Source organism: Mustela lutreola, chromosome 1, assembly GCF_030435805.1.
Source record: "Mustela lutreola isolate mMusLut2 chromosome 1, mMusLut2.pri, whole genome shotgun sequence".
Taxonomy (NCBI): Eukaryota; Metazoa; Chordata; class Mammalia; order Carnivora; family Mustelidae; genus Mustela; species Mustela lutreola.
In genome coordinates this window covers 280144556-280161703 of record NC_081290.1, presented here as the reverse complement: position 1 = coordinate 280161703, position 17148 = coordinate 280144556, and the positions used below count along the sequence as shown (strand labels likewise).

At 47.3% G+C, this 17148-nt stretch overlaps 1 protein-coding gene across 5 annotated transcripts; it reads right to left on the bottom strand.

Annotated features, from left to right (window-relative positions):
* Window positions 1-538: 538 nt before the first annotated feature.
* Window positions 539-8076, bottom strand: TMEM216 (transmembrane protein 216). Of its 5 annotated transcripts, none has more exons than XM_059143984.1 (5): window positions 7967-8076; window positions 6140-6241; window positions 5510-5602; window positions 2944-3145; window positions 539-1847 (listed from the first exon to the last, which is right to left on the bottom strand). In XM_059143984.1, exons 3-5 carry the CDS (start codon window positions 5553-5555, stop codon window positions 1748-1750), a joined length of 348 nt encoding a protein of 115 aa, XP_058999967.1. In that variant the 5' UTR covers window positions 5556-5602; window positions 6140-6241; window positions 7967-8076; the 3' UTR covers window positions 539-1747. The 5 variants fall into 5 exon arrangements, with proteins under 5 accessions (XP_058999967.1, XP_058999959.1, XP_058999962.1 ...); XM_059143976.1 differs by lacking the exon at window positions 7967-8076 and adding an exon at window positions 7632-7777; XM_059143979.1 differs by lacking the exon at window positions 7967-8076 and adding an exon at window positions 6812-6940.
* Window positions 8077-17148: the final 9072 nt, after the last annotated feature.

Sequence of the window (17148 nt, the reverse complement as noted above, 5' to 3'; positions counted from 1 at the left end):
GAGAGCCTGATGCGGGACTCGATCCCAGGACCCTGAGATCATGACCTGAGCCGAAGGCAGCGGCTTAACCACTGAGCCACCCGGGCACCCTAGAAATCTACTTCTTATGTCCCAGATGACATTCGTGTAAACTGAAGCATGAGGACCAGTAAGTTAGAGAAGTACACCCGTTCATCAAAGCACTACCACGGTGGAACAGAAAGGGAATGACTTTGGGGTTCCTGTTGCTTCAAATCCCAACTCTTACTTAAGCTAAATGCCCTCAGGAGGTGACTTAACATTTGAGTTGATTTTCTTCTGCCTCACAGGATCATGGTACGGATTAAATCTACTCTGCCAGGCAGTGGATGAGTTATTAGTCTCCTATACATTGCTGTCATGGTATAGAGCCACAAACCCGAATCTGCGTGTGCCGAGTGCTTCCTGAACTGGGCCAGACCTCAGCCTCTAGGGATGGCCACTGCAGTCACCTGACCTGGCCACGCGTGTGATAAATATCTGAGCAGGTCTCTCCCCGCCCCTGTGACCAAGGCCCCCTGTGACCAAGGCATACTCCTTCACTCAGGTCCTCTCCACTGTTCCAGAATGTTGATCCTTCAGGTCTAGATGGGCGGCTCAGTGACTTCCCCTTGGCATTCAAATACAAAATACAAAATACAAAAGACTGGCTATGCGCATTCCCACCCCCTGCTGCCTCAGTTTCAGTTAGGACATTCTGTTGTTGTGTGACTACACCTGCACGTGTGGTTCCAGCAAGCTGCAGGAAGTATAAAGCTCCGTGGAGCCCGCCCCAGGAAGCAGTGCAAGAAGCTCGCAGAGAACCAGCCGATGAGTGAGGACTTCCTGCTCTAATCCCATCCCCACTTCCAACTACTCATCCTCCTCAAGTGGTACCTGTGGAGGAGGAGAATTTACTTGATCTAGACAGACTGCTAAGACAAGATTTCTAGATCCAACTGCTAGTAACCGGTTGTGGGATGCTTGGCTGTTCCCTTCTCATCTCTAAGTCTCCAAAGTGGGAGTTTAGATTCCTTTCTAAGGTTCCTTTTAATTATAAGCCACCTCTAAACTTCCAAATGAGCCTTTCATTCGTTTATCTGTGTTGCCAGGAGAACGACCTTAACCACTGAACCTTTAGAAGAAATGGGGAGGCCCTGGAGAACCAGTTCCTGTCTAGCTTGATGTCAACAACTTCTTCAAAGCACAGCTAGAGAAAGCAGCAGTGCAAGCAACAGGCCGGGGGCTGGGGGGGGTCTGTGACTGAAATATCAAGGAGGTTCCAAGATTTTTTGTTCCTGTTTCATGGTGGATTAGGCCTGTTTACTACAGTTTTTGGATAGACTCCAAAAGCAGCCAGGAAGCAAGGACACACAAGGGGTAGGAAACAAGATAAATCATCAGTGCTTCTGGACAGTGGAGACCTTCACAGGATGAGAAGGAGCTCGATCATGGGAAATAAGCAGAATTAAAAGCCTGCATAGAAATGCTTAAAGACCAATTAACTTTGACTTTGAGCAAGAGCAGATATTCTAGGATTCATCTGACAGCAGAGGGGCCATATGGCTTGAGGTTTCCTAAAGTGGATTCTGTCATGGCTCCTGGTGGCTTCTTGGGGGAAAAGAGAAAAAAAAAAAAACGCCACTACTGAGTTAGATGAGAAAATTTTAAAGACTTGGAAAAAGGAATGATATACGCATGTAAGGCAATATTTCTCCAGTTTAAAAAAAAAAGTGTATTTCCTTTTATGTTAATTTGAAATTTTAAAATAAACCACTGGAAAATGCTGTCTTTTGACTATGCTTCTTCCAAGTATTCCTGCCTCACTCTGGTAAGAAGCTGACCATGACCTGTAAGAGGAGTGAGAGAAAAGATGCTGGCTTTCAGGCGGAGGTGAAGTGTATAAGCAGTCTGTTACAGGACGACAGGCCTGAGGAAGATACGGAAGCTGACGGTGCCCTTAGGCGTTAATTTAAGCTAGAGCTGGAGGAAGAAAATCACCATTGCCTTCGTGTCCACACAGGACCAGTAAGCACAGCCTGGGAACAAACCACTGGGACAAAGCCTACCTTCCCTTGGGGCGGATGAAATTCTAGGGACAGGTGCCATAAGGAAAAGGCTGCAACTCCCATGACAGAAAATATACGTTTATTACAAAATAATGTTTGTATCATGATGAGAGTAGAAAAATAACACTATGAGCCACTAAAAAAATTCCGGAGCTCAGTCTCTGGGGAAGGACGTGAGAGGCTTGCGCGTCACCCTGGGAGCAGACCGTCCCAAGGTTCTCTGTGCTCACGGGGAGTATGTGGCTCCGGTCCCGCTGGAAGCCCAAGGAGCCCACGTGGGCCACACAAGATGCTCTTGCCATGAGGATCAAAGAGAACTGGAGCTCAGCAGGGAGCCGGCTCTGAGCCAGGCCAGGATGGGACAGCCTCGCCCCTCCCTATGCTGGAGTGTAGCACAGTCTCTTAGGCTGATGGTCCTGTTTAGAAGATGATGCCCAGTGGCTTCATGCTCGAATGTCTGTACTGAGGAAGAGCTGCAACCCTTCCCAGTACAACTTGACCCAGTTCTCACTGGTGTGGCTAAAGACCAGAAGAACCTGTGGTCTCAGCCCATGAGGGCTGCTGGCTGAAATGTCTGTACTTCAAATCCTGTCCATACTGATGGCAGAAAGAAAGAAAAAAGGTTAAAAGACCAGTGAACAAGAGCAGCTGGCCTGAACTGTTCTATCTTCCAAGCCTCTTGGACCCAGAGAACAAGGAGAATCTCTTCCCTGAGTAACTGTCTACCCTAAATAGGAAAAGCAATCCCCTAGGCACCCTTTTTCCCCCTGAAAGTGCTTCAGACCCCTCGGGCTTCAGAAGAACAATGAGTCCCTCCCTAGGAGGAGATGGGAACCCAACCCTCAGGTGACAGGAAATGGTCCCTCAGCAGCGGTACCTGGAGAAAGCCGTCAGGGTGAGCACCTCAAGCAGCAGCTCTGAACCACAGAAGAAGAGCAAGATGCTGTTCATGATGGCTTCCAGGCGGAGCACGTAGGTCTGCAGCAGCAGGTAATAGGAGGCCATCATGGCAGATGGGAAGGTCAAGGCCACACTAATACCAAGTGGCATCTTTCGCTGGCAGAGGTTTCCCTTTGTACCTGTCAGACACAGCCCATGGAATCACCTCCAAGTGACCTGCTTTCCCTGGGCTCAGAGGAAAGGTTGGGGGGATGGGAAGGAGAGCCTGGCAAGGCAGAGAAAAATGATCCCAAATGGGGATGGGCAGATTTATAAATGGGGTCCCACTGCGCTCAAAATGCGAGGCTCCGGAGGTGCCACAGGATGGAGTCGTTCACTCCAAAGGTCCTGCTTCAAGTCTGCCTCCCACTCAAGGGACAGCGACTTCTTTGCTTGGGGGGAATGTTTTTTTAACTATAATATATAATCACTGAAAATTTTTCAACTAATATAAATACAGAAAATAATTTTAGAAAATATGGAAAGTGAAAGGCCCTATAAAAATAGGATCATACTCTACATACTGTTTTCCATTTATTTTTTCCCATTTAATGTAAGTTAGACACCTTTCCACATATAACTACCTAATTCTTTTTTTTTAATGGCTATGAGCGATTTCATTGAGGCAATTCTATAATTCATTTAACTAATCCTGTATTGGCAGATGTTTAGGTTGCTTCCAATTTTTTTTAAGATTTTGTTTATTAGAGAGAGAGTACTATCGGGGGAGGGGAACAGGGAGAGGGAGAAGCAGACTCTCATTGAGCAGGGAGACCAATGTGGGGCTTCAGGTCATCATGACTTGACCTGAAGTCAGATACTTAACCAACTCAGCCACCCAGGCGCCCTTCTAATTTTGTTTTAATTCGTTTTATTTTTTAAGTAATCTCTACCCAGCATGGGGCTTACAACCCAGAGATCAAGAGTGGCACGCTTGACGACGGAGCCGGCCAGGGGCCCCTCTAATGTTTTGATGTTACAAAATATGTGGCCATAAGCTTTCTCCAATAGGTACCTTTACATATCTGTGGAATTACTTGGTTTTTTTCAACCAGTTTTAGATGTGTAATTGTCAGGATGAAGAATACAAATTTTAGGGGCACCAGGGTGACTCGGTCCTTTGAGCTTATGACTCTTGATTTCAGCTCAGGTCAAGAGCTCAGAGTTGTGAGATCAAGCCCTGCATCAGGCTCTGTGCTCAGTGGGGAGTCCGCTTGAGATTCCCTCTGCCCCTCAGCCCCACTCATGTGCATTTTCTCTCTCAAATAAATAAAATCATTAAAAAAAAAAAAAAATACAGGGTGCCTGGGTGGCTCAGTGGGTTGAGCCTCTGCCTTTGGCTCGGGTTGTGATCTTGGGGTCCTTGGATCGAGTCCCGTGTTGGGCTCTCTGCTCAGTGGGGAGCCTGCTTCCCCCAAACTCTGCCTGCCTCTCTGCCTACTTGTGATCTCTATCTCTGTCCAATAAACAAATAAAAATCTTAAAGAAAAAAATACATATTTTACATGGCAAAACTATTAGCAAAACAGCTGTTCTAATTTATATTCCCAAAGAGTGTGGGAATAGAGAGGCCTGGTCTTCATATCCAATCCAATACTGAGTATTTGGAAATCTTTTAAATATGATGGATGAAATTGTTACTTTGTTTGTTCAGTTTGCTTTTTACTAATGAGTTTGGGCATTTTATCATGGTTACTGATCCTCTGTAATTATTCTTGTATGAACTGCCTATTAGTGTCCCTTACCAATTTTTAAAATTAGGTCATCTTTTCTTTAGTGATTTACGTGAGCCTTCTTTATCCTTTGTTACATGTGCTGCAAATACTGTTTCTTCTCAGCTTCTGTTTTAACACTGTTTTCTGGGATAAGATAATCTAACTAGTAAGGAATTTGCTCTCGATCTGTGAGGATAAAAAACTTGTCCTAAGGGCACCTGGGTGGCTCAGTTGGTTAAGCATCAGCCTTTGGCTCAGGTCATGATCTCAGGGTCCTGGGATTGAGCCCTGTGTCAGGTTCCCTGCTCAGTGGAGAGCCTGTTTCTCCCTCTCCCTCTGCTGCTCTCTCGACTTCTGCTCTGTCTCCCTCTTTTGCTCTGTCAAATAAATAAATAAAATCTTTTTTAAAAATGTCCTAAGAAATCCGTGTTCAGAGAGAAGAGGGGACCTTAATACTAATGTGACATATATGACCTTGAACATGGACTTACAGTCAAATCTATTCTCCCAAGCAAGCCAGGGGGAGGAACCAGGCTCTCCTAGCACTTAGGAAATTAGGAAGGAACTATCTAAAATGCTACTGCCCACCTCTGGCCCTACAGAGCAACAAACAAGTAAAGCTTGACCCAAAATATGAAGCAGCTTGAAACTTCCGAGAAGGAGTAATGGGACTTTCCACCAGATCCAATCTCTTATTGTGAGACCAGGTCATGTACTTGTTCTTGTTAATCAAGTTACAGAGAGCAGTCTGTCTGAGAAGAATGGAAATATTCTCTGGACAAAACTCACCAAAAAACAGTCGAATTACTTCAATTCCAAGGTAAAGGAGAAGCATCACCACATCGAGTACTAGGTTGGCTGTTGGATATGGTAGCAGGAGGGCTGCCAACAGAAAAGCCAGGGTTTGCAAGCCTATAACAGCACCCACGAGAGCTCCCCCACACCTGGGGATAAAGAGGGCATGCATCTTATCAGCTTTCCATGAACTAGTTAGCAAGATGTGGGCAGGATCTATTAACCTGCTGCAGGATACGTTAACTCGCAGTGTGACCGTGTCTGTTAGAGGCCAGCTCGTTATTAGGGGATTTCACCCCAAACTCCAAGAGTCTGTGAGGCCTCCACTCTCCAAAATGATTGGATCTACATAGGTACACTGGCCCCTGAACAGTTTCTGAGGGTCACCAATGAGCTTGGTGGGGCTCAGCGGAGAGGTGACGAGGGAGTAAGGACAGAGAAGTCCACATTTCCCAAACTGAGGAAATGCTTGCTGAGGGGCTTCCTAGTGAATCATTCTCGAAGAAGCCATAGAATGAAGAAGTGAGGAGGAGCTACAGAAACGCGGGCTCTTGATGGGAGTTGGCTCTGGGCTGACGTGGGGAAGGGATGTTGGGGCAAGGGTAGTCAAGCCCCACGCCTTACCTTTGTACAGAAATATGAAGAGTTCCAGCAGAAAATAGGTAGCATAATACCACCCGTTCAGAAAGAACAGGATTTCCAGGGGGGTGGAGGACAGCCGTTTACCTGGAAACGAGCACAAATTAGAGGGATGGGCCGGACGGCACCTCAATCTCCGTTCTTTGAATGGTTCTGTGCCTAACTTGGAAGAAAACACGAGGTCGCAGCTAGTGGAAAAGGCCACCTGGGGTACCTCTGACTGCGGATAATGAGAGGGCGTGTGCGCGCGTCCGTGCGTGTGTGTAGGGGGCTTCCCTTAACCCCCTCATTCCCCGGAATTACAGTCAAACCCGACTCTTGTCTTCTGGGTGAAAGTCAAGGCCTCTCTAAGATCTAACCCGGTCACTATTCGGGCCATTGGGGCGCAAAGGCCAGCACTGGCCTGTTTGAGGCCACACGGCAAATTCGTAACTGAGCCGGCCTAGAAGAGGCCCAGCCCAGGATCCGGGGGCTTCTAGACCTGCACCTGGAGACCTTCAGGCATTCCGGGAGGGTGGGGCTGCGGAACCCCACTCTAGCGAGCGGGGAGCGATGTCCCTAGCCCCGAGAATGATGAGTTTAGGTCGAGCTCTAACGGGGGCGAGAGGGACACTGAAGGCATCAGGACCAGAGACTCACACACCTCCGAAATCTCACCTCGCGGCGCCATCTTCAGTCCCCATGGAAACTGCGCACGCCGCTACAGCCCCTCCCAGAGCAGCGAGGCGCGGCCGGAAGCGGGGGATGGAGCGACCCCGGCTTCTGGCCCCTCTGTCCGCCCGCGGCACTCTATGGTTTCCAGGGCCCGGCCACGCGTGCGCGGGGAGGAGCGCGGGCTGCCAGCCTTTGGTGGGATTTCGGCTCGCTGAGCGTGGAGGAACAGTGACGGGGGCAAAGCTGTCGCCCGAGGGGCCCCGGGGCAGTGGCAGTTCTCAGACTCCCCCGACCCCAGGTGGCCATGCGTTGGTCTAAAAGGTCAGCTGTGTGGCACCGTGACCACAGGATTAGTAAATGGGCCCTAGCCCGACGATTCTCTTTTCTAACAAGGGACTTCCGATGAGAAGCCGCTTGCGCGACCGTGCTCTGCGAACGCCGCGTGGGGGTTAGCATCGGCCTGTAGTGTGGCCGACTTAGGTGTCAGGTAGTTAGCGGACCCCACAACGGGTCAGAAACAGAGCCCCCCTCCAAGAAGCACAGAGAAGACACAAAGATGAAACGTGATCACCACGTGACCCAGAACAGGAGGGGCGTTGAGAGGCCAAAGTACTCCTCGGCGGGAACTGAAAGAAGTTGCCAAGGGATGGCCTGTGAGCTGGGTTCTGAAGTCTGAATACCATTTGGAGTAATAAAAGTGTGTCGCTTACCGCAGAGGAGTGGAAAGATAAAGGGTTTTCAGTGGACCCAGGCTGACATGCCCGTTAACCCGCAGTCGGTCCTGGCAGGGCAGGAAACAGGTAATTTGAATAGAGTGACTAACCTTTAAGGACGGCAGTGTACTCCTCACTAGTGGGAATGGAGGTGGGCGGTAATTCTTTTCTTCTGGGCATAAAGGGGAAGGAGCAGAAGCGATTCCATGCACCTGGAGAGGGCTATGAAGAAGCCCTCCCACCAGGCCCTGACAGTCCGAGAAGCCTGGTGGGTACATAACCAACCTTGTTTCCCTCCCCTCTCCTCTGCCTTTCTATCTCTACTTGTGCCTCCCATTGGCAGAACTTTCTGCAAGCTGAAGGTTTTCTTTAGCAACCGTGAGCAAAGCACAGAGGAAGGTGGGGAACGGTGGAAAGCGATCTGGTGGCACAGGGCTGTGTTTACCTCCACTGCCTGCTCCATACGAGGCATTAGGCAGGTTCCGGCTTTGAGTCTCAGGTGTCCCATCTCTAAAAGGAAGGTGGACCAGCTGCTCGCTCTTGTACTGAAAGTTGGCAGGTTGGCAGGGTGTGATGGTGGCGGAACACAGCCGCACCCACCCATTTACATATTGTGTACTGCTTCTCTCAGGGGACAGTGGTAAGCTGAGTCCTCTCCAGCAGAAACAATGTGGCCTGCAGCCTTGAAAACTTAACCACCTGGCCCTATTCACCCCTGTCATAAAGGATGGCAAGGAGTAAACGTACCACGGGTTAAAGTAGATGGTAAGACAGAATTGCCCCGGGGCGCCAGGGTGGCTCAGTGGGTTAAGCCACTGCCTTTGGCTCAGGTCATGATCTCAGGGTGCTGGGATCAAGTCCCGCATCGGGCTCTTTGCTCAGCAGGGAGCCTGCTTCCCTCTCTCTCTCTCTGCCTGCCTCTCCGACTACTTGTGATTTCTCTCTGTCAAATAAATAAATAAAATCTTTAAAAAAAAAAAAAAAAAGATGGAATTGCCCCTGGCACAGCAGGCAGCAAGAATGGCAGCATGGCAGCCTGGGTCCCCTGCACCCAGGTCCTTTGAGTGACAATGAGCCCAGATAGTGGGGCACATGAAGCACAAAGCCCCATCCGAGGATCCCAGGGTAAGGGCTCAGCACCTTTTTAAACAAGCAGCTAGAAAGCCAGGGCCCCTGGGGGGAGGGAGCAATTACAGTGTAGTCGTATATACAGTAACAGGTTGATATCTAAAATATAGAGAACTTATACACTCAATAACAAAACAAAACAACAGTCGGCTTAAGAAATGGGCAGATGCCACGAATAGACATTTTTCTGAAGAACACATCCAGATGGCCAACAGACACATGAAAAGGTGCTCGACATCACTCATCATCATGGGAATGCACATCAAAATCAGTGAGAAAAAAGAAATCACCGAGTGCCTGGGTGGCTCAGTGGTTTGAGCCTCTGCCTTCAGCTCAGGTCATGATCTCAGGGTCTTGGGATCGAGCCCCGCATCGGGCACTCTGCTCAGAGGGGAGCCTACTTCCCCCTCTCTCTCTGCCTGCCTCTCTGCCTGCTTGTGATCTCTATCATATAAATAAATAAATCTTTTTTTTTTATTTTAAAGATTTTATTTATTTATTTGACAGAGAGAGAGAGATCACAAGTAGGCAGGCTGTCAGAGATGTGCATGTGGGGGACATCCAGCGTGCTCTGTCCCAGCTGTGTGCCCAGAGTGGAGGAACCCGCAGCAATCTGTTAACTTCAGCCCAGGTTTGGTGACTGCCTTGCCACAGCCTCATCAGGGCAGCGCATTGGATCCCTCTGGAGCCTGCCCACCGGCCCCAGCTTGCTGCACCCCAAGGGGTGTTTCCCAGAGCTTTCCTGATATGGACCCCAGAGGCTCCAGATCTCACCCTACAGTAGCGCCCTGACTCCTCTGCATCCCCTCCTGCCGGCCTTGGCTCACCCACACCCACACCCCGGGGCCCTCCCAGCAGAGATGCCATGGACACCATGCACTCCGTACAACATCGCCTCTGATCAAGACCCTCATTTCACAACAGAGGAAGTGCGGCAATGGGCTCGTGCCCACAGAATTAACAGGACTTCCCACACATACTTCGTCACCCGGAACCAGGGGGCTTGCTTGAAAAGTGGAACAGCTTACTGAAGACTGGGTTATAGCACGGGGTGGGAGACAACATCATGAAAGGATGAGAGGCTTGATATACAGAATGAAGGACTTCTTTGAATGAGAGTCCATTAGATGGCGCTGTCATCCCCCTGGCCAATATCTATGGGTTCTGGAACCAAGGGGGTAGAAGTAGGAATGACTTGGCCCATTAGACCTTACCCACTCAGAGTTTTTGCCTCTTATCCTGAAAAATTGGAGCCTACTGACTTGGAGATCTTGGTTCGCAAGTGAGGAATGGTCCACAAAGGGACACAAAAATGGTACCATTGAATTGGAAGAAGGGACTGCTACCTGGCCATTTTGGGATCCCTATGCCACTAAACCATGGGGCAAAAAAAAAGAGGGAGGGGGGCCCAAGCTACCGGCTCGAGTAATTGAATTGATGCTGATTCTCAAGGGAAAATTCCACTGTTGCTACACAGTGGAGGCGAGCAAGACTGTCTCTGGAACCTTGGGGTGCCTGGGTGGCTCAGTGGGTTAAGCCGCTGCCTTCGGCTCAGGTCATGATCTCAGGGTCCTGGGATCGAGTCCCGCATCGGGCTCTCTGCTTAGCGGGGAGCCTGCTTCCTCCTCTCTCTCTCTCTCTCTGCCTGCCTCTCTGCCTACTTGTGATCTCTGTCTGTCAAATAAAATAAATAAAATCTTTAAAAAAAAAAAAAAGAAGACTGTCTCTGGAACCTAGAGGATTCTCTGGGGGCATCTCAGTACATCCATGCTTCCCCAAAAGCAGGGCAATTAAGGACAAAGATCTTTTAAAATGAGGGTTTGGGTAACTGTACCAGGTAAAGAGCCCAAAGCATCAGAATCTCAGCTGAGGACAAGGGAAATATGGAATGGGTAGCTGAAGAAGGAAGCCATGGATATCAACTGTGACCTTGTGATCTGTTACAAAAGTGACCCGTTACAAAAACGAGGACTGTAGTAATTTGCATGTGTTTCTTTGATTCTTATATATATCTTTGTATGTACTGACCATTTTCTCCTTTTTTACTTCCCTTTTTATTTTATGTACAAATTGCAGCAGGTTAACTTTATAATTTAATCTTTAGGTAATAGAATATTTTGTGGAACCATGACTAAAATTGTGGAGTAATTACTATAGCCAGCTCTGGATACAGTGACGGTTAGAATTGTGTCTTCTCAGGGCACCTGGGTGGCTCAGTGGGTTGAGCCTCTGCCTTTGGCTCAGGTCATGATCTCAGGGTTCTGGGATCGAGTCCTCTGCTCGGCAGGGAGCCTGCTTCCTCCTTCCTCTCTCTCTGCTTGCCTCTCTGCCTACTTGTGATCTCTCTCTGTCAAATAAATAAAATCTTTAAATAATAAAAAAAAAAAAAGAAGAAGAAGAAGAATTGTGTCTTCTCATTGGGAGAGGGGTGAGAACATCACTTTTAAGGATAGACATATTTTATTGGTAGGACTATAACTGATAGGGAAGTTCAAATATGTCTAGAAGGACACATATGGATCCTAAGTAGCCAAGAAGATGAATTCTGGTATCTATTTTTTGCCTCGTAGTTCCAGATTCACCCTATTGATAATGGACAGGACTCAGCATTCGTTCCTCGAAGTGAGCCCGATTTTAGCTTTGTCAGTAGAGGGCACTGGAGGGACACTCGAGGAAGGAAAGGACTTGTCTTCTTGGCTGCAGGGAGCTCTGGTTTGCTCTTCCTTGCTCTGGTGCCCTGCCTGAGCACACGGACGTCAGGGACCATGGTGGGCGGGGGGGGGGGGGGGGGGGGGGGCTCAGCGCCAGCTCAGCACCAGCAGTGGGCACTCCCTCGGCAACCTTGCAGGCTGGGTCCAGCCCCAGCGACTACTTTGCGATGGCCCTCCTGGGAGGGAGGCTGCATGCTCCAGGCCTTGTCCCTGTGGCAACTCCCTAACTCTCTGCATATGCACCCTGGGCCTTTTTCACCTATGCCCCGGACCATTGTCCCAGAGCCCCCCAGGCATGGACTCCCTGTACTCACAGCAGTGCCGACTCCCTCTGCACGTCTGCTCACCAACCTCAGCCCTTCTCCTGGGAGGGTTGATTCGCGTGGCCCTCCACGCCTTGTGTGGAGGTCATGCATTCCAGGCCTCAGGCACACAGGACACGCTTAATTCCTTTGGTCACCTTACCAACAGTCTTGGCTCCCCTGTAGCCTAGAAGGTTGTTTCCTGGAAGCTTCCCAATGTGGACACTGTGGGCTCTGGGCCTGGGGCCTACAGGTGGTGTCCTTACGCTGCCCGTGCACCTGCTCACGGGCCTCGGCTCACCTGTGTCCTGGAGGGCTGCGTCTTGCCTGGCAGCCGTGAAGCAGCTCTGGTCTGAGCAAACCCGTGAACCTGTCTCCCACCTAGTGGGCTACAGTGAGGTCTGAACCCCAGTCTCAGGGTTGGGGGACCCTGCCAAGTTTGTCCTTTCTTGGGTACTCTCCCTCAGCCCTCGGGCACCTTTTTAGGTTTCTCTTTTTTTAGAATTCTCTTGACGTCTTTATAGTTACTCTTTTGTCATAACTTTATAGTTAATTTATTAATTTATAGTAAACGTGCCACATTTAAACTACTGTATGATTTCTATCTCCTGATTGGACCTAGACTGAACCACCTTGTTACCTTGTTACTGATTTCTAGCTCGATCCCATTATTGTCAAAGAATGTACTATTTGTGCTTTTAAATTTACTGAGAATTGTTTTATGGTACCTACTGGCCAATATTCTGTGTACTTGGGGAAAAAAATTGCATTCTCCACTCCTATATGTTATAAAGAAATTAATAGGAAAAAAGACAAAAAGACTTTCCTTTTAACTGGGCACTATTTCTGATGTGCTCCATTCCTTTCTGAGAATCTGAGTCACCATCTGTCCATTCCCGTTTCCTTCAGGCCAAAGAATTCCTGAAGCATTTATTGTTGTGCAGAATTGCTGGCGGCTCATTCCTTGAGTTTTCTTTTATCTGAAAATGTCTTTATTTCATCTTCATTCTTAGAAGTATATTTTTGGTGAATGCTGAATTCTGATGATTTTTTTTTTTAAACATCTTAGAGATGCCCTATTCTCTCCTGACTTCCAATTTTTTAGTAAGAAGCCAGCCGTCAATTGTTATTCATTTCTGCGTGGTGTGTCTTCTCTTGATGTTTTCAAGATTTCCTTTCACCTTTAGATTTTAATGATTTGACTAGGATGCCCTAGAGGTAGCCTTTCTGTGTTTCTCAAGGTGGGTTCGTGCAGTATCTTAAATCTATAAATCTTTCATCAAATTAGGGTAATTTTTGGTCATTGCTTCCTTAAATATTTTTTCTGCCCTGTTTCTTCTCTTTGCCTTCTGGAACTCCAATTACAGATATATCAGACTGTCTGATGTGATATAACTAGCCTGTGGAATTTTTAAAAAATCTTTTCCCTTCTGTTTTTCAGCTTGGGTGATTTCTGCTAGTCTATCTTCTAGTTCACTTAAGTTCATTGTTATCTCAGCTTTTGGTGTTAAATCCATTCATTTAATTTAAAACTTCCCCGTTACTGTCATTTTTTTTTTTTAAGATTTTATTTATTTATCAGAGAGAGAGGGCGAGAGAGCAAGCACAGGCAAACAGAATGGCAGGCAGAGGCAGAGGGAGAAGCAGGCTCCCTGCCGAGCAAGGAGCCCGATGCGGGACTCGATCTCAGGACGCTGGGATCATGACCTGAGCCGAAGGCAGCTGCTTAACCAACTGAGCCACCCAGGCGTCCCTACTGTCATTTTTATTTCCAGAATTTCTATTTTTCAAAAAGTATTTGTTTCTGTGCTGAGGTCACCTATCATTTTGCTGGGAATGTATTTTCATTGCTGCCTTAATATCCTTGTCTGTTAATTCCAATATCCGGCTCATCTCGATGTCCATGTCAGTTTTTAAGATTTTATTTGAGAAAGAGAGAGCACAGCAGGAGAAGGGGCAGGCAGAGGGAAAGGGAGAAGCAATCTCCCTGTTGAGCAGGGAGCCTGACCAGGAGGTGGGGAGGCCCGATTCGTGGACCCTGCGATCATGACCTGAGTCCCAGGCAGACCAGACACTCAACCGACTGGGCTACCCAGGCGCTTTCCATGTCAGTTTTGAATGTTAAAGTGTGGAGACTCTGGTTTCTGTTCCTTGTCTGCAAAGACTAATGTTCCTTTGGTTGCCTCTAGTGATTGGCCTGGCCGGATACACACGGGAGGCCACGCTTACTGGATGGTGGCTCCAATCTCAGCCTAGATCTTCTGACTTTAGCTGAGTTGCGGTGAGTCTGCATCGCACATGCGTGGTGCAGGGCTTGGGCAGAGACGTGGGCAGACAAAATCCGGGGATTCCCACCTCTCCGGCTACTTCCCTTCTGAGATTCTCATCTTTCTCTCCCATGCCTTCAGTTGCCCTGGCTCGGTGCTCTGGTCCTGGGATTCTTTTTACCAGCATCCTGTACATGCCACTTTGCCTACTGCCAAGTTACGAGTGGCAGAAATAGGGAAGTTTCTCTGCGTGAATCTCCTCTTGAGAATGTGGACTGCCCACCAAACTCTCCCTTCATTCTGTTATCTTCAAGCAGCTGTTTTTGCACATCATGTCCAGACTTTACAGTTATCTGTGGAGGCGTCATTCCCATGTTTCTAGGTATAGTTTAAGTATTTTATCTATTTCCTCCATGTTTTCCTCTATTTCATGAGTGTATCATAGTTTAAACCCCTTGTTTACTTTCTCCAATATCTGGATCCTTTGTTTCTATTTTTTTACTTTTACTCTGGTTTTAAATAATAGGACCTATCTCTTGACTTGCCAGTACTTACTACTAGATCCAGAGATTGTGTATAAAAAACATAGCGTTTCTAGATTATTTTCCCCACTCTTTTCTCTGAAAGGGAGATAGAAGGGGACTGATTACCTTAACTTACTCATGAACTCTATAGCCGGTGGAAGCAGCACCGCCACTTTGATAAGCGTCAGTCTACCTGTTTCATCTTGTTCCTAGTGAGGAGCCCTGAGCTTTTTATCTGTTCAGCAGTTCCCTCCCGCCGGCAGGTTCTGAATTCTAATTATCAGCACTGTAAATCTGCCAAAAATTCTGCTCTGCTCTTCGGAGCTTTGCAGCTTAGCTTTTGATAACCTCTGGCCCTAAGATTTGGTAAATATCTGGAGGAGGTAATTGTTCTCTGTGTAAGCCTCCTTGGGTCCTCAGTTCTGTTTCTCCAATGTTGTAAGACAACCTGGCTCAGCAGGCTTCTGTTTCCTGGCTGTAACCCTCCATCTGAGCGAAGCCTGGATTCTTGGCTTCTTGCTCAAACCCAAAATCAGCAAATGCCCCAGGGAAAAATCTGCTGCAAACTGTCAGCTCCCTACTTTAGAATTTAGTATGAATCTCTCTACTTTAGAATTTTAGGTCCCTCAACCCTCCTTCCTTCGGTAATCCTCTGAGGCCCTTTAAAAAGTTGATTTTTATATTTTATCTGTTTTTTCTAGTTACTAACTGGAGCACTGGTCAGCCAGAAGCAACTCTGTCCTACTAAGTCTCTAAGCATTTGTAAAATGCTTTTCTTTCCTCTGATGGCTGACTGTCCCCAGGGAGTTAATTTAACATTCCATCTAAATACACATTCCTACAGCTAAGTGGGGGGAGGGGAGGCAAACGGTTTTATGGCATTTTCCCCCATAATCATAGCTGCATATAAAATATACACACATATCGTCAAAGATTTGAAATAAGGGGCGCCTGGGTGGCTCAGTGGGTAAAAGCCTCTGCCTTCAGCTCAGGTCATGATCCCAGGATCCTGGGATCGAGCCCCGCATCCGGCTCTCTGCTCAGCAGGGAGCCTGCTTCCTCCTCTCTCTGCCTGCTTGTGATCTCTGTCTGTCAAATACATAAATAAAATCTTAAAAAAAAAAAAAGATTTGAAATAAGTGAAATAAATGACTGGGACAGGACTGTGGCAAACTGCGTTTGTCTGTTTTTGGTAAAAATATTTCTGAAATGTTATATTATCTGTAAGAAGTATACAGGTAAATGTAGATTGTCGGGGGGGGGTGGAGGGGGAACTCAGTGGCTGAGATACAACAGTGGGAAGATTAATTGCATAAACCTTTTTAAAGCTTATATTTTGTATCACATGAATATATTAACTATTAAGGAAATACACACACACACACACACCCCAGAATTCACAGGGCCCCAAAGTGCCACAAATATTTTGAAGAAACAGGCATTTGGTTGTTCTCACTAGCTGCAAAGACTACAAAGAACAATCTAGGCCAGATTCATTCTGGGGCACAGAAAATTTCATCTTCCTGAAACTGTTGTGAGCAAGCTTTTGTGAAAAGTTCAAAGTTGGGCTATTTTTTCATGGATGTGGGTGTAGTAAGCATAGATGATGGTTGCTTTGTTAGGTTTTTTTAGATCACTTGTTCCAATTATAGGATATGGGGCCTTACATGGTTTATTTAACCCTGTACCTTTTCTTCTTAAGTAACTGTTAAAATCTTGAAAGCACAGCTGATTACCTATACAGTCTCTCTTTCCCCAGAACTTTATTCCAGTCCTTTAAACCAGGACTCAGTATACTGTGGCCTGTATGGGGCAAATCTAGCCTATTTTCACACAGCCCTTGAGCTAAGAATGGCTTTACATTTTTACATGGCTAAAAAGAGTTTAAAGAAAAATGTTGTGTGACACATGAATAGGATATGAAATTCAAATTCGTGTCCTTAAATAGTTTCATTAGAACACAGCTACATTCATTCACTGATGTGTCATTCCAGCTGCTTTCACATTCTGGCGCAGAAGCGGAGCACAGGCAGGACCCAGGCGGGCAAGTTCTGGTTCCAAACCACCACAGCAAAGAAATAACGCAATAAAGAGAGTCAAATCAATTTTTTCATTTCCTAGTGTATATAAAAGTTGTGTTTACACCATCCTATAGTCCACTAAAGGTTCACTAGCTTTAGGTTCTAAAAAAACTCTACATATATACCTCATTAAAAATTATTGCTGGGGCACCTGGGTGGCTCGGTTAGTTGAGCATCTGACTCCTGGTTTTGGCTCAGGTCCTGATCTCAGGGTGGTGGGATCCAGTCCTGCGCTGCATCAGGCTCCATACACTCCACGGGGAGTCAGCCTGAGATTCTCTCTCTCCGTCTGCCCCTCCCCACCGCTCTCTCGCTAAAAAAAATAAATCCTTAAAAAAATTAAACTGAATTGGGGCGCCTGTGTGGCTCAGTGGGTTAAATCCTCTGCCTTTGGCTCGGGTCATGATCCCAGGGTCTTGGGATCGAGCCCCACATCGGGCTCTCTGTGCAGCGGAGAGCCTGCTTCCTCTCTCTCTCTCTCTTCTCTCTGCCCGCCTCTCTGCCTCCTTGTGATCTCTGTCAAATAAATAAACAAAATCTTTAAAAAAAAAATTAAACTAAATTAAAAATAATAAAAAATAATGGACATTGGGGGAGGGTAGGGGAGGGTATAT

Bases quoted from the DNA above. Each gene is read 5' to 3' on its own strand.
- TMEM216 (XM_059143976.1), bottom strand. From the start codon at position 7,701: ATGCCCAGAAGAAAAGAATTACCGCCCACCTCCATTCCCACTAGTGAG. The intron at 5,603-6,139 runs GTAAGGCGTGGG...TTCTGTTGGCAG, and splicing joins CTTCATATTTCTGTACAAAG to CCCTCCTGCTACCATATCCA. The intron at 1,848-2,943 runs GTACCGCTGCTG...CTCCTCTTACAG, and splicing joins ACCCTGACGGCTTTCTCCAG to GTCATGGTCAGCTTCTTACC.